This window comes from Balearica regulorum, chromosome 2, assembly GCF_011004875.1.
Source record: "Balearica regulorum gibbericeps isolate bBalReg1 chromosome 2, bBalReg1.pri, whole genome shotgun sequence".
Lineage (NCBI taxonomy): Eukaryota > Metazoa > Chordata > Aves > Gruiformes > Gruidae > Balearica > Balearica regulorum.
Window position 1 is genome coordinate 109,710,203 of NC_046185.1, and position 19,731 is coordinate 109,729,933.

The 19,731-nt window shown below is 37.2% G+C and overlaps 1 protein-coding gene across 6 annotated transcripts in view; it reads left to right on the plus strand.

Moving 5' to 3' along the window:
- Positions 1–1,017: 1,017 nt before the first annotated feature.
- The window catches only part of TPK1 (thiamin pyrophosphokinase 1), a 314,203-nt gene continuing 295,489 nt past the window's right edge, over positions 1,018–19,731 (plus strand). For 2 of the 6 annotated variants that reach the window (XR_012834005.1, XM_075745300.1), the window contains exon 1: positions 1,025–1,134. Coding sequence is in view for 5 of the 6 variants with exons in the window: in XM_075745300.1 (XP_075601415.1) it covers positions 1,086–1,134 (49 nt within the window). In the remaining variant the exon portion in view is untranslated. Of the gene's footprint in view, positions 1,135–15,974; positions 16,165–19,731 lie in introns of those variants that run through there. The other 4 variants (XM_075745301.1, XM_075745297.1, XM_075745295.1 and 1 more) reach the window with 4 other exon arrangements.

Consider the following 19,731-nt stretch of genomic DNA (forward strand, 5'->3'; position numbering starts at 1 on the left):
TTTGTTTTCTTCCCACAAACATAATTCATAATTATGTATGCTACATAAGCATATATGAAAGAAGAGTACCATTCTGCTTCCATAGCAGAAGGGCACTGGTATGTTAATGAAATCTGTGTGTATGTATATGTGAGATTTATTTGCTTTTATACTTGCAGCTGATTTAGCTGTAGCAAGCAAAGCGTTGATGTATAGGCCAGACCTAAGCACAGGCCAAAGCTCCAGTTGCTCACGGTGAGTTAAAAGGATGCTGGGTTGAAACCACACCTAGGCAGTTGTTCAGCAGATGGTGTGACTTAAATCACTTGAAACTTTCTTGAGATTGGCTTGTGTCACAGAGCAGCTGTGCAAATACTGAGTTGATCTCCAGGTGCTCCATTTTGAGACTTTGCACTCGTGATGAGAGTTTTATGTATGGAGGAAATCCTGAAGGCTGAGGTGAGGTTTGTGTTGTGGACGTTGACCTGCATATCAGTAATGCTTACAACTTCTCAAGATATTTGCCTACTTTAAATGTAACCAAAAGCCTCTAATGCAGATACTTTAACACAGGCAACACTTTCACTTCTGGAAATGAGTGCTCTGCAAGCTGTTCAGGGTAAAGCACAGCTTTGTGAGTGTAGTCTGTGTCCCCATATGGAGCAGTTTCCCTGCCCAGATTACAGTTACATTTAATAACCATCTAAGCAGTATTTTGCCATACTGTGAATCCAAAAGAGGAAAAAATGTTAAGGAGGGCAGCTGGAGAATCAAGCAGCTAAAGATCTGCAGCTTAGACACTTGGACTGCCAAAGGAAGTGGCGCTGTGGCTTAGCTGCTGCGGTGCAACAAGAATAGCTCTTAAGCAGCATGTGACCACCTCATTTTATAATGAGTTTACCTGGGAATGCTGGAGATGATTAAGCTCTGCTATGAAAGTGTCTCTCCATATTGCCACTTCCTGCTACAAATGAGAAATTTACCTTTCAAGTTCCTTAAAGAAGAGCTCTATTTATTCTCTTTAACTTTTTTTTTTTTTTTGAAAAAGGTAATATTGAGGAAACTTTTATTAAGGGCAACTTAGTGTTTGGCTTTCTGGACTTTTGATGGCAGTGGTCTTGAAAGGTCACTCCTGCAAGACTTTGCTTCAAACAGGTATAATGACTTTCACTGGGTTCACAGTAGAATGAAGGGTGTTACCTGCAATCCTATATTTCTAGGGTGCTGACATATTCCTGCTGTTATTGAAAGCACCTTCCTGTTAGCTCTTCCTTGCCCAGAATTCACTGTGGGAATGACATTTAGTACTGTATGCACAGGCTTTGAGCCTTTCTAATGACTTCGGTAACTGTGAACAGAGAATTTAAACGGTCATTTTGTAACTGTGGGAAATAAAATCACTGAAATCAGGTGTTCTTCCTTGAACTGACTTGTTATAAAGTTCTTAGGAACTCAATTTCTTAGTTCCCTGTGTCTCTATTTAGACTACTGTTACATGTTGGTCAGCAGTAATGCTGCTGCTGCCACCATATTAACCTGATTCATAGTAAGGAGTTCTGTCATTTGAGCCTGTGAAAGAATTTCTTCTTCTGTCTTGGTCTGTTATCCTGTCGTAAGGCAATAAGTTAAATTTTTGTGCTAGCAAAACCTCTTTAAGTCAGTAGGAAACTAGATGTACTATGTAATGTTTTGCTTTGTCTTCTGTGACCATTTTTGTTTGGTTTTTTTTTTCACACCCACAGCTGCCATAGTTGTGTTGACAAAGCCCCAAGTGTAAGCCCGATTGCACAGAGAGCACAGCAGTTCTCACTTGGGAGGAGCAACAGCAATGCTAGGGGAAAAAAAACCCCATCCCTTCTTTTAGACTACGCTACACCTCCAGGAGGAGGGTTTTCTGGCAGGGACATGGGCGGAGTGTGTTGCAACATGGACATGCTCTGCACGTGTGCTTTCACTGCAGCGAGCTGGTTTTCCTGCTGATGGAGTGTGAAGTCTGTGTGAAATTATCAGTGTCTGTCTTCCCCAGAGAGGACAGGGAGTGATGAGAGCTGGGTCATGGCCTTGCGGTACCACTCAGTGGAGATGGCCATATGGTGTGGGACAGGGGGCACTTAAAAGGGGTGTCACAACAGATGTTTGGTAGCATACTTGTTGCCAAAAGCTTTAAGTGTCAGCTAGCTCCAGTAAGGTACTGTTAGAGATGTCCCGGGGTGCAGCTAAGGAGGAATGCAGTTTAGATAACACATAGTGTAATTTATTATTTGCATTGGTATTGCAGTGGCTATGTTTTGTCAGGCAGACAAAGGCATAACAAGACCCAGAGGTTGGACGTTGGAGCTGAACAAATTCATACTTGAATTAGGTACAGATTTTTAACATGTAGAAGAATAACCAACCATTTGAACGTTGTACCTAGAGAAAGGTGATTTCTTTATCAGTGTAAATCAGTTGCAAGTCATACTTCACTTGACGCAGAATGAATTCCAGTCACAGTAATCCTTTCTGACCTCTGAATCTATAAATCTGAAACATTTAGTCCACCAGAGGAGAGACTTCTTTTCCCTGCTATTTAAGTTGTCAGGACAGACTTATGGGAAAAGAAAGGGACTGGTATGTCCTGGGGTACTGCGGCATGGAGTCACTATCTCATATTGCAAAGGAGGTCTGAGAACTGGGAGTGGATTTCAGAGCTCTTGCGATGTGGTTCAGAAATTGAGAACTGTACTACTTATGTTTTGAGTAAGTTGTATGTTAAAAAAAAACCAACAAACCCCCCAAAGCCCCCTGTAGCGCTTGGTTGTGGTTCCTAGGCAGCAAGAAGAACTTACTGCAGTAACACTGTACTACATAGCATGCTGAATTTACTGCTGGTTACTGTGAGCTATCAAAAGCTTTAAAATTATTGCCGTAGATTCTATCCTTATTTATCTATAAATATTATAATTGTGAATCCCACAAGGAGGAAAAAAAGGCTTGAATTTAGACAGCAGAGCAAATAGTTATGCTGAACTTATACAACATTATGCCCAGCTATTCTGTTTCTCATCCAGATTTACATTTGCTGAATACATTTGCTGAAATAAATAGCCAGCTTCTTTTGAGAACAAAGCTGGAACTGAATAAATGTAAGGCTTCAGAGTACTAACAAAGGAAATGAACTCTAAAGTAATGCAGTTATACAGCCCAAATAATGTAAATTAGAACAGCAGAGAGGAAATCTAAATTTAGGAATACATAGGAAGAGCTAGTAATGTTTTGTGAGAGTTTATAAACTTAGTTTTGTAGTCTGATCCTTTGCTGTTTAATCTTCCCTTTTCTTCTTTTCCCCCAATGACAAATACATATGGAAAATACATGTCTTATGATTACAGCAGTAGGTAAAAGGAGTTTTGTTACATTTCTCGAGTGGAGGAGCCTGTTGAAAGAGGAGAATGTGGCAAGGAAAGCCTGCTGTTCTATTCAGTGGAAGAGACTGTCAGCTGCAAAGGCTATCTGCATAGAAGAATTGTCCCATTCACAGCTTCCCCAAGAGCATACATAACAAACCTTAGAAATATGCACTGGTTCTGTTACAGTTGGATAAGAAATGAATTTCAACTGCAGCAAAGCAGACTGAAGTTAGATATTAAGGGGAGAAAAGTATAGGTAGCAGGCAGAAGCACTGGAATATGTTGTTTGAGAAGATGATGTAGTCCTTGTCACTGGGGGCCTTTCCCTTTTCAGTGGTAGACAGAGGAATTGGCCAGAGAGGTGATTCTACTTAGGGACAGAGGAATGGACTAGATGATCCTTTGAAGAGTTAGATGTACAAAAGCATAGGAGATCGAGATGTGTATTTAAGACTCACATACCTAGAGCCAGAAGGCGCTTTCTAGATGCGTATCAAGTGCTGAAGGACAGGCTGTTCCTGCAGACTTCAGTTGGCCTACTCCAACAAGCAGGATTTACAGACTGAGGAAGTCAAAACACAAGAATAAATTACTAATGCTTTCTTCTGCAGTACAGTAATGATATTTATCCAAACATGATTTTTAGCAAAATCACAGATGACATCGAAAGTACACAAATGTATGAAAAGGGGTGTAAGGAGTGAAGCTCTGTAAGTTCTGAAATCAGGAGTGAAAACTGTGTGTAGCAATTGCTGTGAATTCGCCAGACAGTGAAATCTGTCTCTGATTTCATTTAATCAGTTTCCTTACTGCTGCTAACTGGAATTTGAATTTCTAGAGATTTCAGAGAGGTTACCTTGAAAAAAGTCTGGACATTTACAAGTTCTCATATTCTGTCATTTTTTGCAGATGAGCTTTTGTGTGAATAAGAAACAGAAGTGTCTTCTAGAGACTGTGAAAGGAGTTTTCTAGGAATCTGCTTTCTCTTGATGTCCAAAAAGGAGTTTAGGTTATCAAAAAGAAAGCTTCTTTCAGATAATGGCTCCTAACTTTTTTTCACAAACTCACAGTATATGTTTCTGAGTGTAAAAATCAGCAAGTGAATGCATCTACAAAGAGTTTATAGTTTATTCCACTTTATACTGACAGAATTAATTTATATAGTTTTCGTGCATGTCACTATAGAGACAAACCCTGTTGTAAGTGTAATTTATACAGTCGTTATCTCCAATGAGAAAGCATGCCTCAAATTACAGGATTCCTGGTGATTTGAGGTACAACAGTTATGGAAGCTGTGTGCAATGTGTTCATGTGCTGCATTGGCAGATGGCTGAGGTGAACATCCACTCTCTCTTCAGTTTTAAAAATCAGAATTGGTGGCAGTGTTGTCAAAACATGTCAGCACTTGAAAGGTGGTGTGCAACAAACCACTGGCTCCGCAACACATCCTGGCACACAAGTTGGAACTTTGAAACAAATTATATTCTTACCACACAAGTGTTTGTTGGGGTTTTTTTGTTTGGATTTTTTTTAGTTGTTACATACTTAAAGTTTGAGATAGTAACCCAGAAGACTGTAGCACTTAGGAAAAGAGTATAGCAGCGATGTTTTCCTCTATATGTTGCATCAAGATGCAGCTGTGCTTATATTGTGAATTATACTTAACTCTCTCTATGGAAGTTTAATTTATTCTGATGGTCCTGGATAGGCAGTCAAATGCCAGTGCTTGGTAGTTTATAACTGTTTCATATAAATAAAATACATCGAGATGGTAAGGGGAGAAGAGGAGGTTGGGGAAGAGTATTTTCTGGACTGCTATATCATAAGTTGCTGAATAGTCTGGAGCAACAAAAGCTAGGGAAGGGAATAGGGGTTTTGAATCTAGTAGTTTTTCTGCTACCACTCTCATAGTAGGTTATGACTATAGAGGACATGGAAGGTAATGTCATAAAACAGAGGAAAGAAAGGGAGCAAGATTCAGGAATAAATACAAGTAGTCTCTAAATGATATGCTGGCTTGAATTTACTTGATGGATGCCAAAAGCCATTCTTTTTTATTTAGAGAAGACAACACCCTGCTTGAGGAGACAAAGACGACAGTTTGTTCTTTAGGGGCATAAAACTAGTTCTCTTAATTATTCCTGACATTTTGTCGTTCATGCTATGAGCCTCCTTAGAGGATAGAAGTAAATAGCCAGTCTCCTGTGAGAGTGAAACATGAACCAAATGAGTTTAAGGTTTGAAACGTGCTAGCATCGGCACCAAATCCTAGAAGGATGTTGTCCGAGTTCCACAATAAGGCAATGGGAACAGTGTAAGATACCTAGGGTACATTATAGGCATACACATTTATAGTTCTGAAGTTTAGGTTTAAGTAGAAGGCTGAACTTTGAATCTATTATTGCTGTATTATTTTAGCACCCTCAAGTCATCGCAGGACACCTGTGGTAGAGGAGGTAGATGACAAAATTCTGTTCTTGTCTTGAACGCTTTAAAGTCTCATCTTGCACAGAGAAACCACCTGGCTGAACCTACCACTTTCATGGAGTCCTACTCAACATGGAGGTGCCCAGAGCCTGTGCAGAGGTATAGCTTACAGCACTGGCAGCCAAAAAATCCAACAGCTAAAAAACTGTAGGTATTTGCCAAAGAGGTATTTTGCAGATCACATTTATATGGGAATTCAAAGATAATTAAACGTGAGTTGTTTAGAAAATACTGATTCTGTTCTCATGATGTTCTACAAACACGATCATTCATTTTAGTTTTTAATATCCTAGTGCTTTACAACATTTTGTAGGGAGGTTTTGTCCTGACATTCTGGGTGTTCATTCAAGTTCATTGTTTCTCCACTGTTATGTACAAGGTTGTAATTTTTTTCTTCATAGCCACTAAATTTATTTTTTGCCTTAAACATTAATATTGCTGGTTATTCCATTTTTATACAGGTCTCTGGGAAAGGCTCTTGTGTGCAGTGAAGTACAAACAGCAGCATTTTGTCAGTTTACTCATTTCCAGTTATCATGAACCTGAAGGTACTTGGGTTCTTTTCCCAAGTCCTGCGTGTGTTGCATAATGTTGGGAAAGCTTTTAACATTGTTGTGCCTCAGTTCCTCATCAATAAATTAGAGACAACGGTACTTTTTGAAATACCCTGTTGAAGAGCTCTAAAGTTTAGCTAGTAGTAGTGGTACTGATTTTTTTTTTCTTTTAATGTTCATATTAATTGTAGATTTCAAGATAACACTGTTTGCCTTGTCAGAACCTAAAGAATGGTTCCTGAACCCTTTCAGAAAGGATGTCATTGCTGTTTCTTAGATTGTAGCCTCTGCTTCTGACAGTTTGAATGCCATCATCAGAAGCAAAGCAAATGTAGTTGAACAAATGTGGTATAGAAAAAAATACAGTTCCTACCAAGGCTTTTTTTTTTTTACTTGGTTTTGTGAGATAATATGTTGATTGCTTTGTTGATTTGGTTGCTGTTTTCAGTTCATGATACAGCAGATTACAAAATCTGTGACAAAATCACAGGAAAAAAATATTTTTTAGGAGAAAGGATTCAGAATGTTATGGTATTTAAGGATTAAATTAAGTATTCAGTCTCTTTTCAGAGGTAAACTGACCATTGTGGACATGTAGCTGACTACTGATGGGCTGCTGACATTTCATAAAATGAGACTCCTTTGGTTTGGGGATTCTACCACCACCCCCATGATACAGTGCTAAATGTGATGTGTCTTTTCAAATGACCTTTGTCTTAACTTTAATCTTTTTTTAACCTCTTTGGAGAAGTTGTATTATCTGAATGTCTTCCGTGTGGGAAAATTTACTTTACCATCCTTTAGCACCTTTTACACTTTTCAGTTGGGTGTTAATGTTATTACATTAATAATAGTGTTATGAACAGGACTGACCTTTTGGGCATTTAAAACAACTTTACAATATTAGAACAGTGCTTATACCATTTGTATGATTAAAAATTCTGTCAATCACAAGTAAAAATGGGATCAAAGAGGCTGAGATTAGAATTCCTGTATTGAAAGCCACAAGTTTTGAATAATAAGTATTTTTCTTATTAAGGGTTCAGGTGCTGAGAGAAGATGCATGATCAGTACTTGTAGCATCTTTTGAAGGTTCAGATTGCCAGTCCTTTCAGAATGAGCCAGTATATGTGGAAATAATTGGAAAATAACCTTGAAGGTTTCTGTGCCTATTTGAGTGTGAATGGATATATGTCAGACCTAATTAGGTCTACTGAGGAAAACATAAATGTCAATCGCTTTTTACCAAATGCATCCAGCTACTTTTGAGATTGTGAGTGGGGTCCAGTGAGCATACAGCCTGCTTAACGTCACCTTTCTATCTTATGTCTTTTAGTTCTGTCCCCTGTGATGTATGGCATTTGATTTTTTTTTTTTCTTGAAAACAAAACCAAAGAGCTGGAAACTAGGCATTGCCACTCCAGTGCTTCCTTAGCTAATGTGTCCAGAAAAGCAGATGTAACTTAACTAATTCAGGACATTTAATGAAAATGGTGGTTATTTTACCTTTCAGTGGTTCATAGGGTTTAATCGGTTAGATCATAGAGCTCTATGCATTTGTTGGAAACCTGATGACCCCTCCAGTGCCTTGTCTAACCTATTTTTTTTATTCTATAGCTATGACTTTATCAAATCCTGTTGGAAATATGAAATGCATATCTGTTTTCGACCATGGTTATATGTAAAATGATCTTTCCTGCTAAGTTACATTTGGGTACACCTATTGTGTGTACTCCTGTCTTCTTTCTTGGTAAGTGATGTACTGCTGGCTTTGCAGAACCATCACAAAGTGTACTGTCTTTCAAATCTTTTCTCTCTGGGTGGCTTCTTTAGAAATATTTCTAAAATTCCAGCCATGTGCTCTTGTAGTTTGTTAGAAATGGGTAAGTTTCCCTGGGGATTCCTTAAGACCATACTAGGAATAAAAAGGGTAGTGTCTAGAAGTAGCACCACTGAGTCAGTAGAGTCTCTGATTGTGCAGGATAGGAAAGAATGCACCTTGCTTTTAAATTTGTTTGCAGAATTTGGAGACAAGTGGCATTTTGATATTGTTCACATGAGAAAGTTTATTTAAAGGCATGAGCTGCACTGTGCAAGTAAACTTTTACAAATCCCTTTATGGACTCTGTTTTGTGATGTGAAAGCAGCTTACTCAGTTCAACTTAAATGTGTTCCTCAGAAAAAGATCTTAAACAAAACTGAAGTAAACCTAGTGGGAGCTGAAACAAGAGTGTCCATGCAGCTTTTCGTACAAATATAACTAAGGTGGTTGAAAATGATACCTTCCAGATATCTATTCAGCATTTTCTTGGAGACAGTCCCTTACTGGGAGAGGAGGGGTGAGAGGCAAGACTTCCAGCATCCAATGTTAGCATTCATAACATGGAAATCAGTGGAAAAATCATATAAGATCTCATTTTGGCCCTGGTTTGAATAGTGGAGTGAAATTTTGGAAACTGTTCACATCCATGGCTTGTCACTAACAGACTTAAGATTTGAGAAACTGATTTCCTCCTTTCAGTTTCTCACTTTCTCTTCCTGTGAACTAGAGATCCCTTGAAATACATTTTGTGCCTTGCAGTGCTCAGAAAAGTGCATGTGATTCACCAAAGATATGGTCAGTGCATGTGTCACCAGATGGTCCTGGAGATTTCTCCGCAGACTGTGCTTCTGCTCTTAGAGTTTATTACAAGTTTGCTCAATTTTAGCCTTATTTTCTTTCACAGTGAATTTTTTTTTTGTAAATTTCAAATAGTCTTTTTGATTAACTCACTGTAAATGTAATATCTTCTTTAATATTTTAATTACTATTTATGGAAGCAAGAGAGAATGGAATCTTCTGTTATATTGCAGTAAAACAGATAAGGTCCTTTAAGGGGTTTCTTTTCAAGTATTTCTTCCAGAATGTTTGCTAGAGCTACTCAAGCTGTTCATGGGTTATTATGCTTGCTGGGTTTTAAATGTGTGTATAATACCAATTAAATGTAATGGTATATATGCTTAAAAACATTGCAGGTTGTAACATTGTTATCTTTACAATTGTTATAGTTATTTAATTGTTAGCATTCGAGTCACCTTAAATTCTGTCTTTGGAAATGCTGTCTACAGCACTGTGCTGTAGAGAGCCCCTGAGTGAGCAGAAGGAGAACTGGTACATCACAGCAATGCTCTTGGTACAGAGTGTTATGCTGCTATAGCAGTGCTCCTTTCAGGACCTCATGTTATGTATTTGTGTAGTATTGGGTGGGCGTTATCAACAGACTCAGAATTCTGCACGTACTGGTTAATGCCCTGTCGATGTTAGTGGAAATGTGATTTGTAGGTGGTTCAGATTAGCAAGGTAATTGTGACACTCCTGAAGGCTGAGACTTTATCCTATGCAGACCTGATCATTATAACATGCAGAATAATTGTATAGGCTGGCTAATCAGAACTAAAAAGCTCATTACTGGGAAAAATGCTTATTCCTTTTCTCTTGAGAACATACTGTTCAATACTTCATTATTAAGCAATTATAATTTATACAACATTACAGGTTTGCTTGATGTTATGCAGACAATGCCCCAAGTAGTTCAAAGGCTAAATTAGCAAGGGATGCTTCTAAATAATGGGAGAAGGTATCATTATTTCCTTGCATTGCATGTTCTGCGATTAGGGAACTTTGCTTTTAGGGTGTTCTGTTCTTATTTTTCTGTTTTCTCTCTCCTTATTTCTGAAATTTTTGTTAAGACGTTCCACATTATCTCATTGTCCTTTTCTGAGCATGAGGAACACTCACCCTTATATGAATGGTTTGATGGTATTAAGGACATAATTAAAATTTTTTATTGCACTGAAATATGTCCTGAAAGATGAGGCCTCCAGGCTAGTGGAAATTAATATGTGGACTGGTTTTTATTCAAAACTATTCACATACTAGTTTAAGATATTTAATATAAACTATGAGAAAAGAGGGAAAGGAAGCATCAAGTAAAGGTGAGATGACTTCAGTCAGCACTATGAATAGTAATCATGGCCACACAAACTGCTTAACTGCAATCTGTGTCTGTGGTATTGTGGCACCAGGCAAATTTTAAGAGATTTTTAAGGATAATACATATTGAGCTTGAAATTTCCACAAATATGGGATGGTTTAACAGAAAGCATTGAAAATTCATATGGCTCACACAGATCCTTTGGGCTGAAATTGTTGCAGGACATCCGTAAGTATAGCATAAAAAAGATGGTCTGAGATGTCAGATGTTCTGACAGAGAGGAGCCAGCAGCAGAGGGTAAGAACACCATCATCTGATAGCCTAGTAATGGGTGGGATTGTTCAGAAACAGTAGGAGAGGGGTAATCAGAGGATCTTTAGAGTTTTGTAAGAGGATAGGGAGGAACGAAATTACGGAGGAATACTTGAAAAACAAAAACAAAAAATGGGGACAGACCCGTAAAAGCTGATGAGTGACTGCATCCCAAGAATGCGTTGGCATTTTTAACCAGTGTCTTGAGACCATTCAGGACTCTGATTCTCTTACAAAATTCCTTCTGACCCAAGGGGCCTGAAGTGTTCATGTGCAGTCCCAGCTGGTGATGGCATTGAGTAGCAAAGACTGGTTATAACGTAAAATGTCCCAATGAGTGTAAGTTCCCCATTGTTTCATCAGGTTATGTGAATTAGACTAGTGGTGTAAGCAGAATTGGATCTGGCACCTGTCATGCTTTTGTAGTGCCGGAATGATTACGTAAATGCATGACACAGCTTACTGCTTTTTCAGCGCTCACTCTTTGCAATTACACCCTTGCCTTTTAGTTTTATTTCTGGTGCCCATAAAATCTGTTTTTATTCTTAGAAAAAGCAGACCAATCCATGCCCGAAGGAGGATGGATCTTTCAGTTTTAGCATGTGCAAATAAAAAATAACGATAAACTACAGTCCGTTCAGGTTCTTAGGGGTGCTGCATGTTTGAACACATTGGTTTGGATTTTGAGTTTGTGAACTCTGGCCTTTTATCTTATTTGATTTTGTTTTCATATTCATATCTTAATTTTCATTTCACTTTTAATTAGTTTCATTATATTTGATGGCAAAATGTTTGCTTTGTCTTCACTGTTAATAGTCTAATTGTTTCTCTTGCCTTAAGTAATCTCTCGTTAACTTTATAAGCCATCTTTTCCACATCATCTACAGAATTAATTTCCTGTGTATGTAGTTGTATTGTCTGCAGCATCTTTCCCAAAACTTTCTCAATTAACATTTTTATTGTTTTATTGGATTTTTTCTGTAAGAATTAAACTGTGAAAACAGTCAATAAAAATTAGTATTATTAGTGATGTCTGAAAAGATGACCAACTGAAAAAATCTGTGTATTCCCTATTGGTGAAACAGCTTAGGAGTTTAGAGGTGATACAGGTCTCTTAAAAAACAGAACATACACAAAACAAACAAAAAACCCCCACCTACCACACAATAACTGAGTGCTATTTTCTAAATCCAAATTAAAATTGTCAATAACTTTTGGTGTGCTAACAGCAGATGTGGTTGGTGGTTTTACAAGAGAAGAGGTGTGTGTAGTGACTGTTTCCCCTAGTAAGTATTTTATTGCCATTTTCTGTTGGTTACATTCATCAGAAAGAATTAGTCCTTGTAGACAGCAAACAGATGTTGCAAGCAGGTATGTTTTAGCTCTTGGAATGCTCTTTGATATTCCCTTCCCTTCCTTTCCTGAAATTACATACAGAAATATAATGAATTAATCATGATCGTCTACACATCACCTTTGGTCATCTTTCTTTTATATCTTTAATGGGAATATTGCTTTGTTTTCTCTGTGTGTGTATGCAAGGTGTTATCTTAGATTGTGACGTACTTCGTGGTTTTCAGATTCCAGTCATTTATGTTAGTAGTATGCCACCAAGGTCACTTGTGGAAGACTGGAGGCCCTTGTTGGGAGATACAGTGCTACCACAGGGGGTCTAGTTCTGCCAGGGAACTGTTGAGACTGTTATTCACTACATGTTTAGGTCTTTGTTGCAAGTCAGGCTATTCTGGGAGGGACAAAGTGCTGAAGAGTCAAGGTACTAGCATGACATGTGTTATAGATGTGTTATGGATGCAGATGAATTTTAAAAAAAATAATTCCCATCTAAAGTACTTAATGGAACTCTGGTGCTAAAAGTATAATGTTGCATTTTTTACAGAAAAAAATCCCCAAACAAACCCACCAAAAATGGTGGTTCCCTGTCACCCGGTAAATCCAAAGCAGCAGAGTGTCTGCTGCTGTGGAGCTCTAGAAGATCAGCTCTCCCCCCACTCCTAAAAGAGAGCTTCTGTGCTCACTATGGGTCATTTTCAGAAGAGTAAGATGAGATGAGCATCTGTATTGACAGACACTTTGTGCCTTTACTGTAGGTCTTGGGTTGAGAGAAGATTACTCTGTCCTGGAAAATTATGCAGATTTTTAAAAGATGTTTTTGTCCTAAATTAGGACAAGAAGGTGAAGTCTCAAAAATCCCTATATTTTAGCTAAGATCTAACAAAGCATTTTCATTTAAACTATCTTTAAAATGTTTTGTTCAAAGGTGATTATTGAGGTTCATTCTCTCATTGTGAGAGAATTTTCACTATTAAATATAGGGATAGTTTAACAACTTCAGAGATTTTAGAAACAAACATGTTTATCAAACCTCATTTTTCCTGTGAACAATTGGTTCTATATAAACCAATAACTGGTGCTATATAAAATATATATACTTCCTATAGAAATATTTTCATTCCAATGTGCTTTAAATTTAATGTCTGCTTGTATTTCTTTGTAAGACAAAAAAAACCTGACAGTCAGGGAAAGACTACTTCTATAAATAATATAACCCTTACGTAAAATCCAAGACAGTAGTAGTTTATACCTATACTTCAAAAAGGAAGGTAAGACAATGTAAGGTAATTTATGTATAGTACAGGTATACTTTTTTCTGTTAATGTTCATATGTTTGCTGAACAATCCTGGCACACAGAAGATTATTGTGCATTGTAAAAACTTTATGGTGAATTATAAGATAAAAGCAATTCTTCAAACTATGCATAATTAAGCCTTGTACATTTTTAATTAAGAAAGATGTACCTTGTGACAGATTCTTACATGATATGCCTTGGAATTTCCACATTAATTTTGATATTGTTGTGCCTATTTTCTAGATTTTTTTTAAAGTCATTTAATCAGTTGTTAAGATACTTCAAATACGTGCACTGCAGCATGAGCATATTTAAGAGTTTGACTTTAGATCGTTGAACTTGGTGAGAGTTGTTTTTGCTGCTGGATTAGACCAAATTCAATGTATAGGGGAAACAAACTCAGTTTTGTACAGCTAGAACTAAAAAAAAAGTATAGAGATGGGTAACAAGGACTTTCAGTGGTATGGAATGTTTCCATGCAAGTAGATTAAATGGACTGGAACTTCAGCTTGGAAAAGAGATGACTAAGAGAAAATACAGTAGAAGCCTATAAAATCATAATTATTACCAAAAAATAGCAACTGGGAAAAATAATTTTCTGTTTGTTTTTCTTCTCCAATGCCAGAACTGAGAGTGTAAAATGAAATGGTTGCATAGAAGGTTTGGAGCAAAAGAAGTACTTTTTGTGCTGAGTGCATTTAAATTGTACAAGCTCACTGCCACAGATATGGGGGAAATTAAAAGTATTAAGAGTTTCAGAGGGATTAGAGGAATTGATGGAGAAAGAAATAGCAGTGGCTATTAAAGGCCTGGATGCAGCCTCTGGTTCAGTTCCTAGCCACTGGATGCTGAATGATATAATAGGGGAAACATAATTTTATGCATGCTCAGTTTCCATACTCTTCCCAAAGCATTTAGTGCTTATTATTGTCAGAGTCAGAACAATAGACAGACCTTTGATTTTTTAAAAAAATTTTTTTTTCTTCACTATCTAGTACTTAATTTCTAAAGAACTAAAGATACAGGCTGCTGTTAACTGTAGAAAGAACTCTTCTGGATTAAGACTTTCCCCTGCTTTCCCAATCATATCTTCTGACAGTTTGTCACTGCTGGAGGTTACCTCACCCCAGGTAGCAGGGTGGCCAAGCAAGCGCTCCTGATCTGCTTTGGTGTGCAGGGCCCAGGTTAGTTTGGAATGCCCTCCTGGGTACTAATGTTTTATGACACCATTTTTGCAGTGATTGTCTGACCACGATGCTAGTCAATTCATTCAACTTAAAGTAGGGGGGAAAGAGTGATATGATCAAGACAAATGCATCCACATTACATTTTGATTAATTTTTCAAAATCTGAGGATAAATCCTGTACCCTTTGAAATCATTGGCAAAACTCGTTGAGTAAAATGACAGCAGGTTTTACAGCATTGATTTAGTTAAATGGGTACAAATCTGTATGCAGAGAAACTCTTTATGTTGTGATAACATAATAGCAGAATATAGTCTTATCCAGAGTTGAATCTTCTGCTACTTCATCCTGCATAAAGGTTCTTAGGATACTAATAATTAGTATGGGGTAACATAATAAAGCATGATTTTTCAGCAGGCTTGGCTGTTGTTCTCAAAGAATGTGTTACAGTTATGATCTTACTGATATCGGTAAAATCCTATCAGAAAAATTTTCAGTGCAATGAATTGCAGTATTCTCTGTTACCAGAACTGTATCATCACTACTTATTTTTTGTCATCAGTAAATAAACAGTATGTGAGATCTTAAAGGGCAAACTAGTACAATGTTTCATACGGACATCGTCTCACATGTTAACTATTCCATATGAAACTAAAGCACATCTCATAGCAAGCTAAAGGATAGAAGAGTTTTTTCTCTGGTTTGTAAAGTGCTTGAGTTCCTTGCATGGAAAACTCTATGTAAATGCAATACAATTATATTGATGATGATTATGGCAAAGTGCTGAAGAAAATGATGCAGGAAAGTGATTAGATCCTTCTGTCCCTTAAAAAAAACAACCAACCAACCCGATGCCTGAATAGTTCTGGTTTTTATTACTTGAGGGATGAAAGCTATGTAAAAACAAAGCAAATCTGGCTTGTAGTGTGGATATTTAATTTTCAGGATATCAGTATATTTGCAGAGTACCTACTTTATTACCTGAGCTCAGAAAAGATAAATCAAAAAAACTAGCTGAAACACACAGTATTCTAGCCTTATTTAAAAAAAAAAAAAGCTGTAATTAGTTATAGACATGTTAAAAAGTAACAAGCTTATTTTGAGCCATAGAGCATTACAGTTTGCAATACAAATTTCCCATCAGAACTGAGTGATAAAAGCTTGTTTGTTAACCAGTCTTCCAGTAAAAACCAAGTAAATATACTCATAACTATGTGTCAACACTATGCGCCGACTATGGAAAAAGCCCTATTGAGTGCAGATCTCACGAGAGTTAATGACAGATCAGCATGTCCTCTTTGGTTTAATTATTGTTCAGAACTTACTGAAATGACAGCCTGAACCGTGGAATGCAATATTGGGCCTTAAGAAAGAAAACTGACTGTTGTTTAGTATCCCTGTAAAGGGACTGCCACTATATAGCTCGTAAATGGTTGTTCTTTTGCTCTGAGCTTTAGAAAGCCTCTTGACCTTGTATTGAAAAGCAGATGGGTTATTGAAGTCTAGCGCCTCACAGAGCCCAGTCTGCAGTGCTGGAACGCAGGATTGTTGCTGAACTGTTTGGTTTGGATTCAGAGTCCCTCCTGATAGTTGTCAGTATAGCGAATATATTCCCAAATGGGAGAAAAAAGAGTTGGTAAGCTGTTTTATGTTATCCAGTATTAGATTTTTTTATAAGGTTATAACTAGGTATGGGTTGGACAGTTTTGTATTTTGTGAATGCAGTCTGTGGAAACAAAAATACTACCAATTAATGTTTTAAATAATGTATTTCTCTGCCTATGTAATGAGTGCAACTCAACTTGTAGTTTATGAAGTCGTCGTAAAGGTAACAAGAATGAAAAAGATTGGCTGGGTCATCTAATTGATGACAACTTTTATCTCACACAATGTAATCCTTTTCTTGCTTTTAACTAGCTCAGTTTTTTATGTAACAGCAGGATTTTTTTGTCATTTGCTCCCTCCTGTTTGGCTGATACTACAAAATGCCATTGTTCTAATATCTAGGAACTGTCTTCTAATTTCAGTCTTCATGGGCAACTTATACCTATATATTCACATGTGAACATTTTCCTTTCAATCCTGTTTTCCTGCATGGAATCTTCCATAGGAGGTTCTGTACCTTTTACACAAAGTTTTGTTCTCTGTGTACTGAATGTAACATTGGATTGCATTTGTCTTGTGTACAACTTTGTTGTCTTTGTGTGACTTGTCATGATCTTGTGACCAGTTGGCATACATGTGTACTTACTATGCTTGGGCAATTCATGAGCTCCCAGCATATAGCCTGGGTTTTTTTATTAGACCCCCAAACGCATTTTTTGTGCTTCTGGTATTATTGAGTTTCATCCAGTTTTTGTTATTTCATGTCTCAAAGCCATGCATTAAATTCCATGAGGTATCCATCTCTTTCTTTGTGTTGATGATGCCTTCTGACTTTGTAATTTGTAAACTTTGTCTTATGCCACAGTTATTAAAATATTAAGATTAGTCCTAGCACTGATCCCTGAGAATCTGTGCTAGTAACCTTTTCTTCAATTTGGTACATGTGCTTTTGAAACAAGTCGGTATCATTTGCCTGTTAGCGAATTTCTTGCCCAATTTAGCCCTCTTCTACTGATCCCTGTTTTCTGTAATTTAGGTTATAAGATCCTGTGCAGCTTCATGACATATTCCCTTGTGTTTCCAGATTTTTATGGCATATCTCTTCTCCTGAAAATCAGTATAGAAAAAAATAAAAACCACCCCCAAACATTTAATCTGCAATGATTTTCCTTCAGGGAATTCATGTTCATCAAAATATACTTGAGTTCTTTACTTCATAATGCTGTCTTTTGCAGAATAACTGCAGACATCATTGGTAGATGCTTTTAAGTCTTCTTTCTGACAGTGTGCTATTAGCTGCTCAAGTGAACAAGTCCTCACAGGGTGATTTCCAGCCAGACAAATGTAATCTTTTTATCTTGATATGTAAATCAGGATGGACTCAGTAGAAATCCTTTAAGTCACCCTGTTGTAAATTGTATGCAAACAAGAAGAGATTTCTAGATTCAGCATTGTCTTGTATAGACAAAATTCAAGTTGAGTAATTTAATATTCCAGAATTGCTATAAAATACAATTATCAGTAATAACGCATTGTACTTCTCCAGAATTCTTCCTACTGGAATACTGTAGTGACAGGACAAGAGGTAATGGCCTTAAGCTGAAGGAGGGTAGATTTAGATTAGATGTTAGGAAGAAATTCTTTACTGCGAGGGTGATGAGGCACTGGAACATGTTGCTCAGAGAATATGTGGATGCCCCCTCCCTGGAAGTGTTCAAGGCCAGGCTGGATGGGGCTTTGAGCAGCGTGGTCTAGTGGAGGGTGTCTTTAATAATCTTTGAGGTCCCTTCCAACCCAGGCCAGTCTATGAGTCTATGCTTTTTTACCAACACAAGTGTGTTACACTTCATTATACCCAACAAAGAGGGTATTAGCAAGAGATAGTGGAAAATTTTTAGGTGAAAACAGTTTTTGCTGGAAGAGTATTAATAGGTTGAAGGTCAAACCTCATGTTAGAACAAAAGAAGTGAGACTCCTGAATAACATGTAGATGAATAATCCAGTCATTAATTTGCAATATTGCTCCAAGAGCTTTTTATTTATTTATACCATCCAGAACAGCTCCAAGAGACCCATGCCCTAGGATTGCACAAGGTTGTAAATTAGTGTGCTTACTGAAACACATCTCAACCTATGCCTTAGCCACGTTTCCAGTGTGAGCCTGCCTGCTGCCTGCGAGGCACCTCAGCACATGTGAAGTATGAAATGTGACTTTGGTTTAGCTTTATCTAGCCTGGGTACTGATAGTGGCATGGTGTCTTAGACATACTGAAGGAAACCATTTATTATACATGCTCTTTATTATCATGTTGCTTACTGTGTTACTAAGGCAACAGACATTTTCAGTTTCTTCTGAACTTCAGTTCCTGAACCACCTTTTCGTATCTGCATGATTTAATCTAAAAGCAGTTTGCTGGGAAGATCTGGGGAAGCCAGCTCATCCATTTATGAATGGATATCTGCTGCCTGGCTGGATATATTTCTGAGGGATGTAAACCCCATATATTTCTGCTCATTTCCTTTTAGGTCTGACTTTTACAGTTTTCCCTCTCCAAGCCACTTTATTTTCAACTGATTTGTATTTCAGTCTTTCCAGTTTCATATGCTTTTCCTGTAGTTGCATATACATGAAAGTCTCCTTCCTTATCCTAGTATAGACAGTAAGATCCTTTCCTTCATATGACTTCTGAATGTTGCTTTTGTTTCAGTCAGTTTACTATTTATGGCATAGCTTCTACTTTCTACCATCTGTCTTTTCACATTAGGTCTATTTGTTTCTGGCTTTGATTAAGCAGACTTATTAAATGATTTCGTAAGATCCCTTCTACCTTAATTTTCTGGTTGTGGTTTCTTTTTCTTCATGCTTGAGCTTTTATGTTAAGAAATTTGTGTCTAGGATTTTATTTTTGGCTTTAATGTTTTATGCCAATTGCTGTATAAATAGCAGTAAAATTGAAAGAGGAAAATGTGTGTACAGATATATACAAATATGTTAAAGTAAAATTTCAAGAAAAACCTATTGAGGAAAAAGGACACTTAAGAAAAGTTCATTAAGAAAATCATAGGTCCCAACATGTTATGGCCATTTTAAGAGGAATGAGAAAGTATGAAGCTAAATAATTTCCTCCTTGGTTCGCTTATGAGAAAATGGAACCTAAACAAAAAAGGCATTTCCAACTCATTCCTTGAAATTAAGGAGGTTACATCAGTGATCTGTTTAACTGACTAGGCTGACCCTCCTCTAACAGAAGCCCTCTCTGTAGTGCCAAGGTGTCACCTTTTAGTAAGACACAATATTCGCTCTCATCTGTTTCTATTATGCTTTTTCCTGCTAGAGCTGTGGAAACACAGCTCCATTTAAACAAGATTCAATTCTTTGTCATTAGAATGAATAAAACAAAGGGAAGTGTTACAGTAATTTTGAATCCACTAAAATTTTCTGAAAGATGTAATAATAGCAGCTTTACTAATTTTGCAAGAGGAAAAAGTGTTCTTCAGTGGTAGTTTTGTCAGCTCTTTCCTACTGAGAACTAGGAACTGCCTTTATCTTCAGTAGTATCTTAACTCAATGCAGCTAATCAGGTTATGAGTACACCTT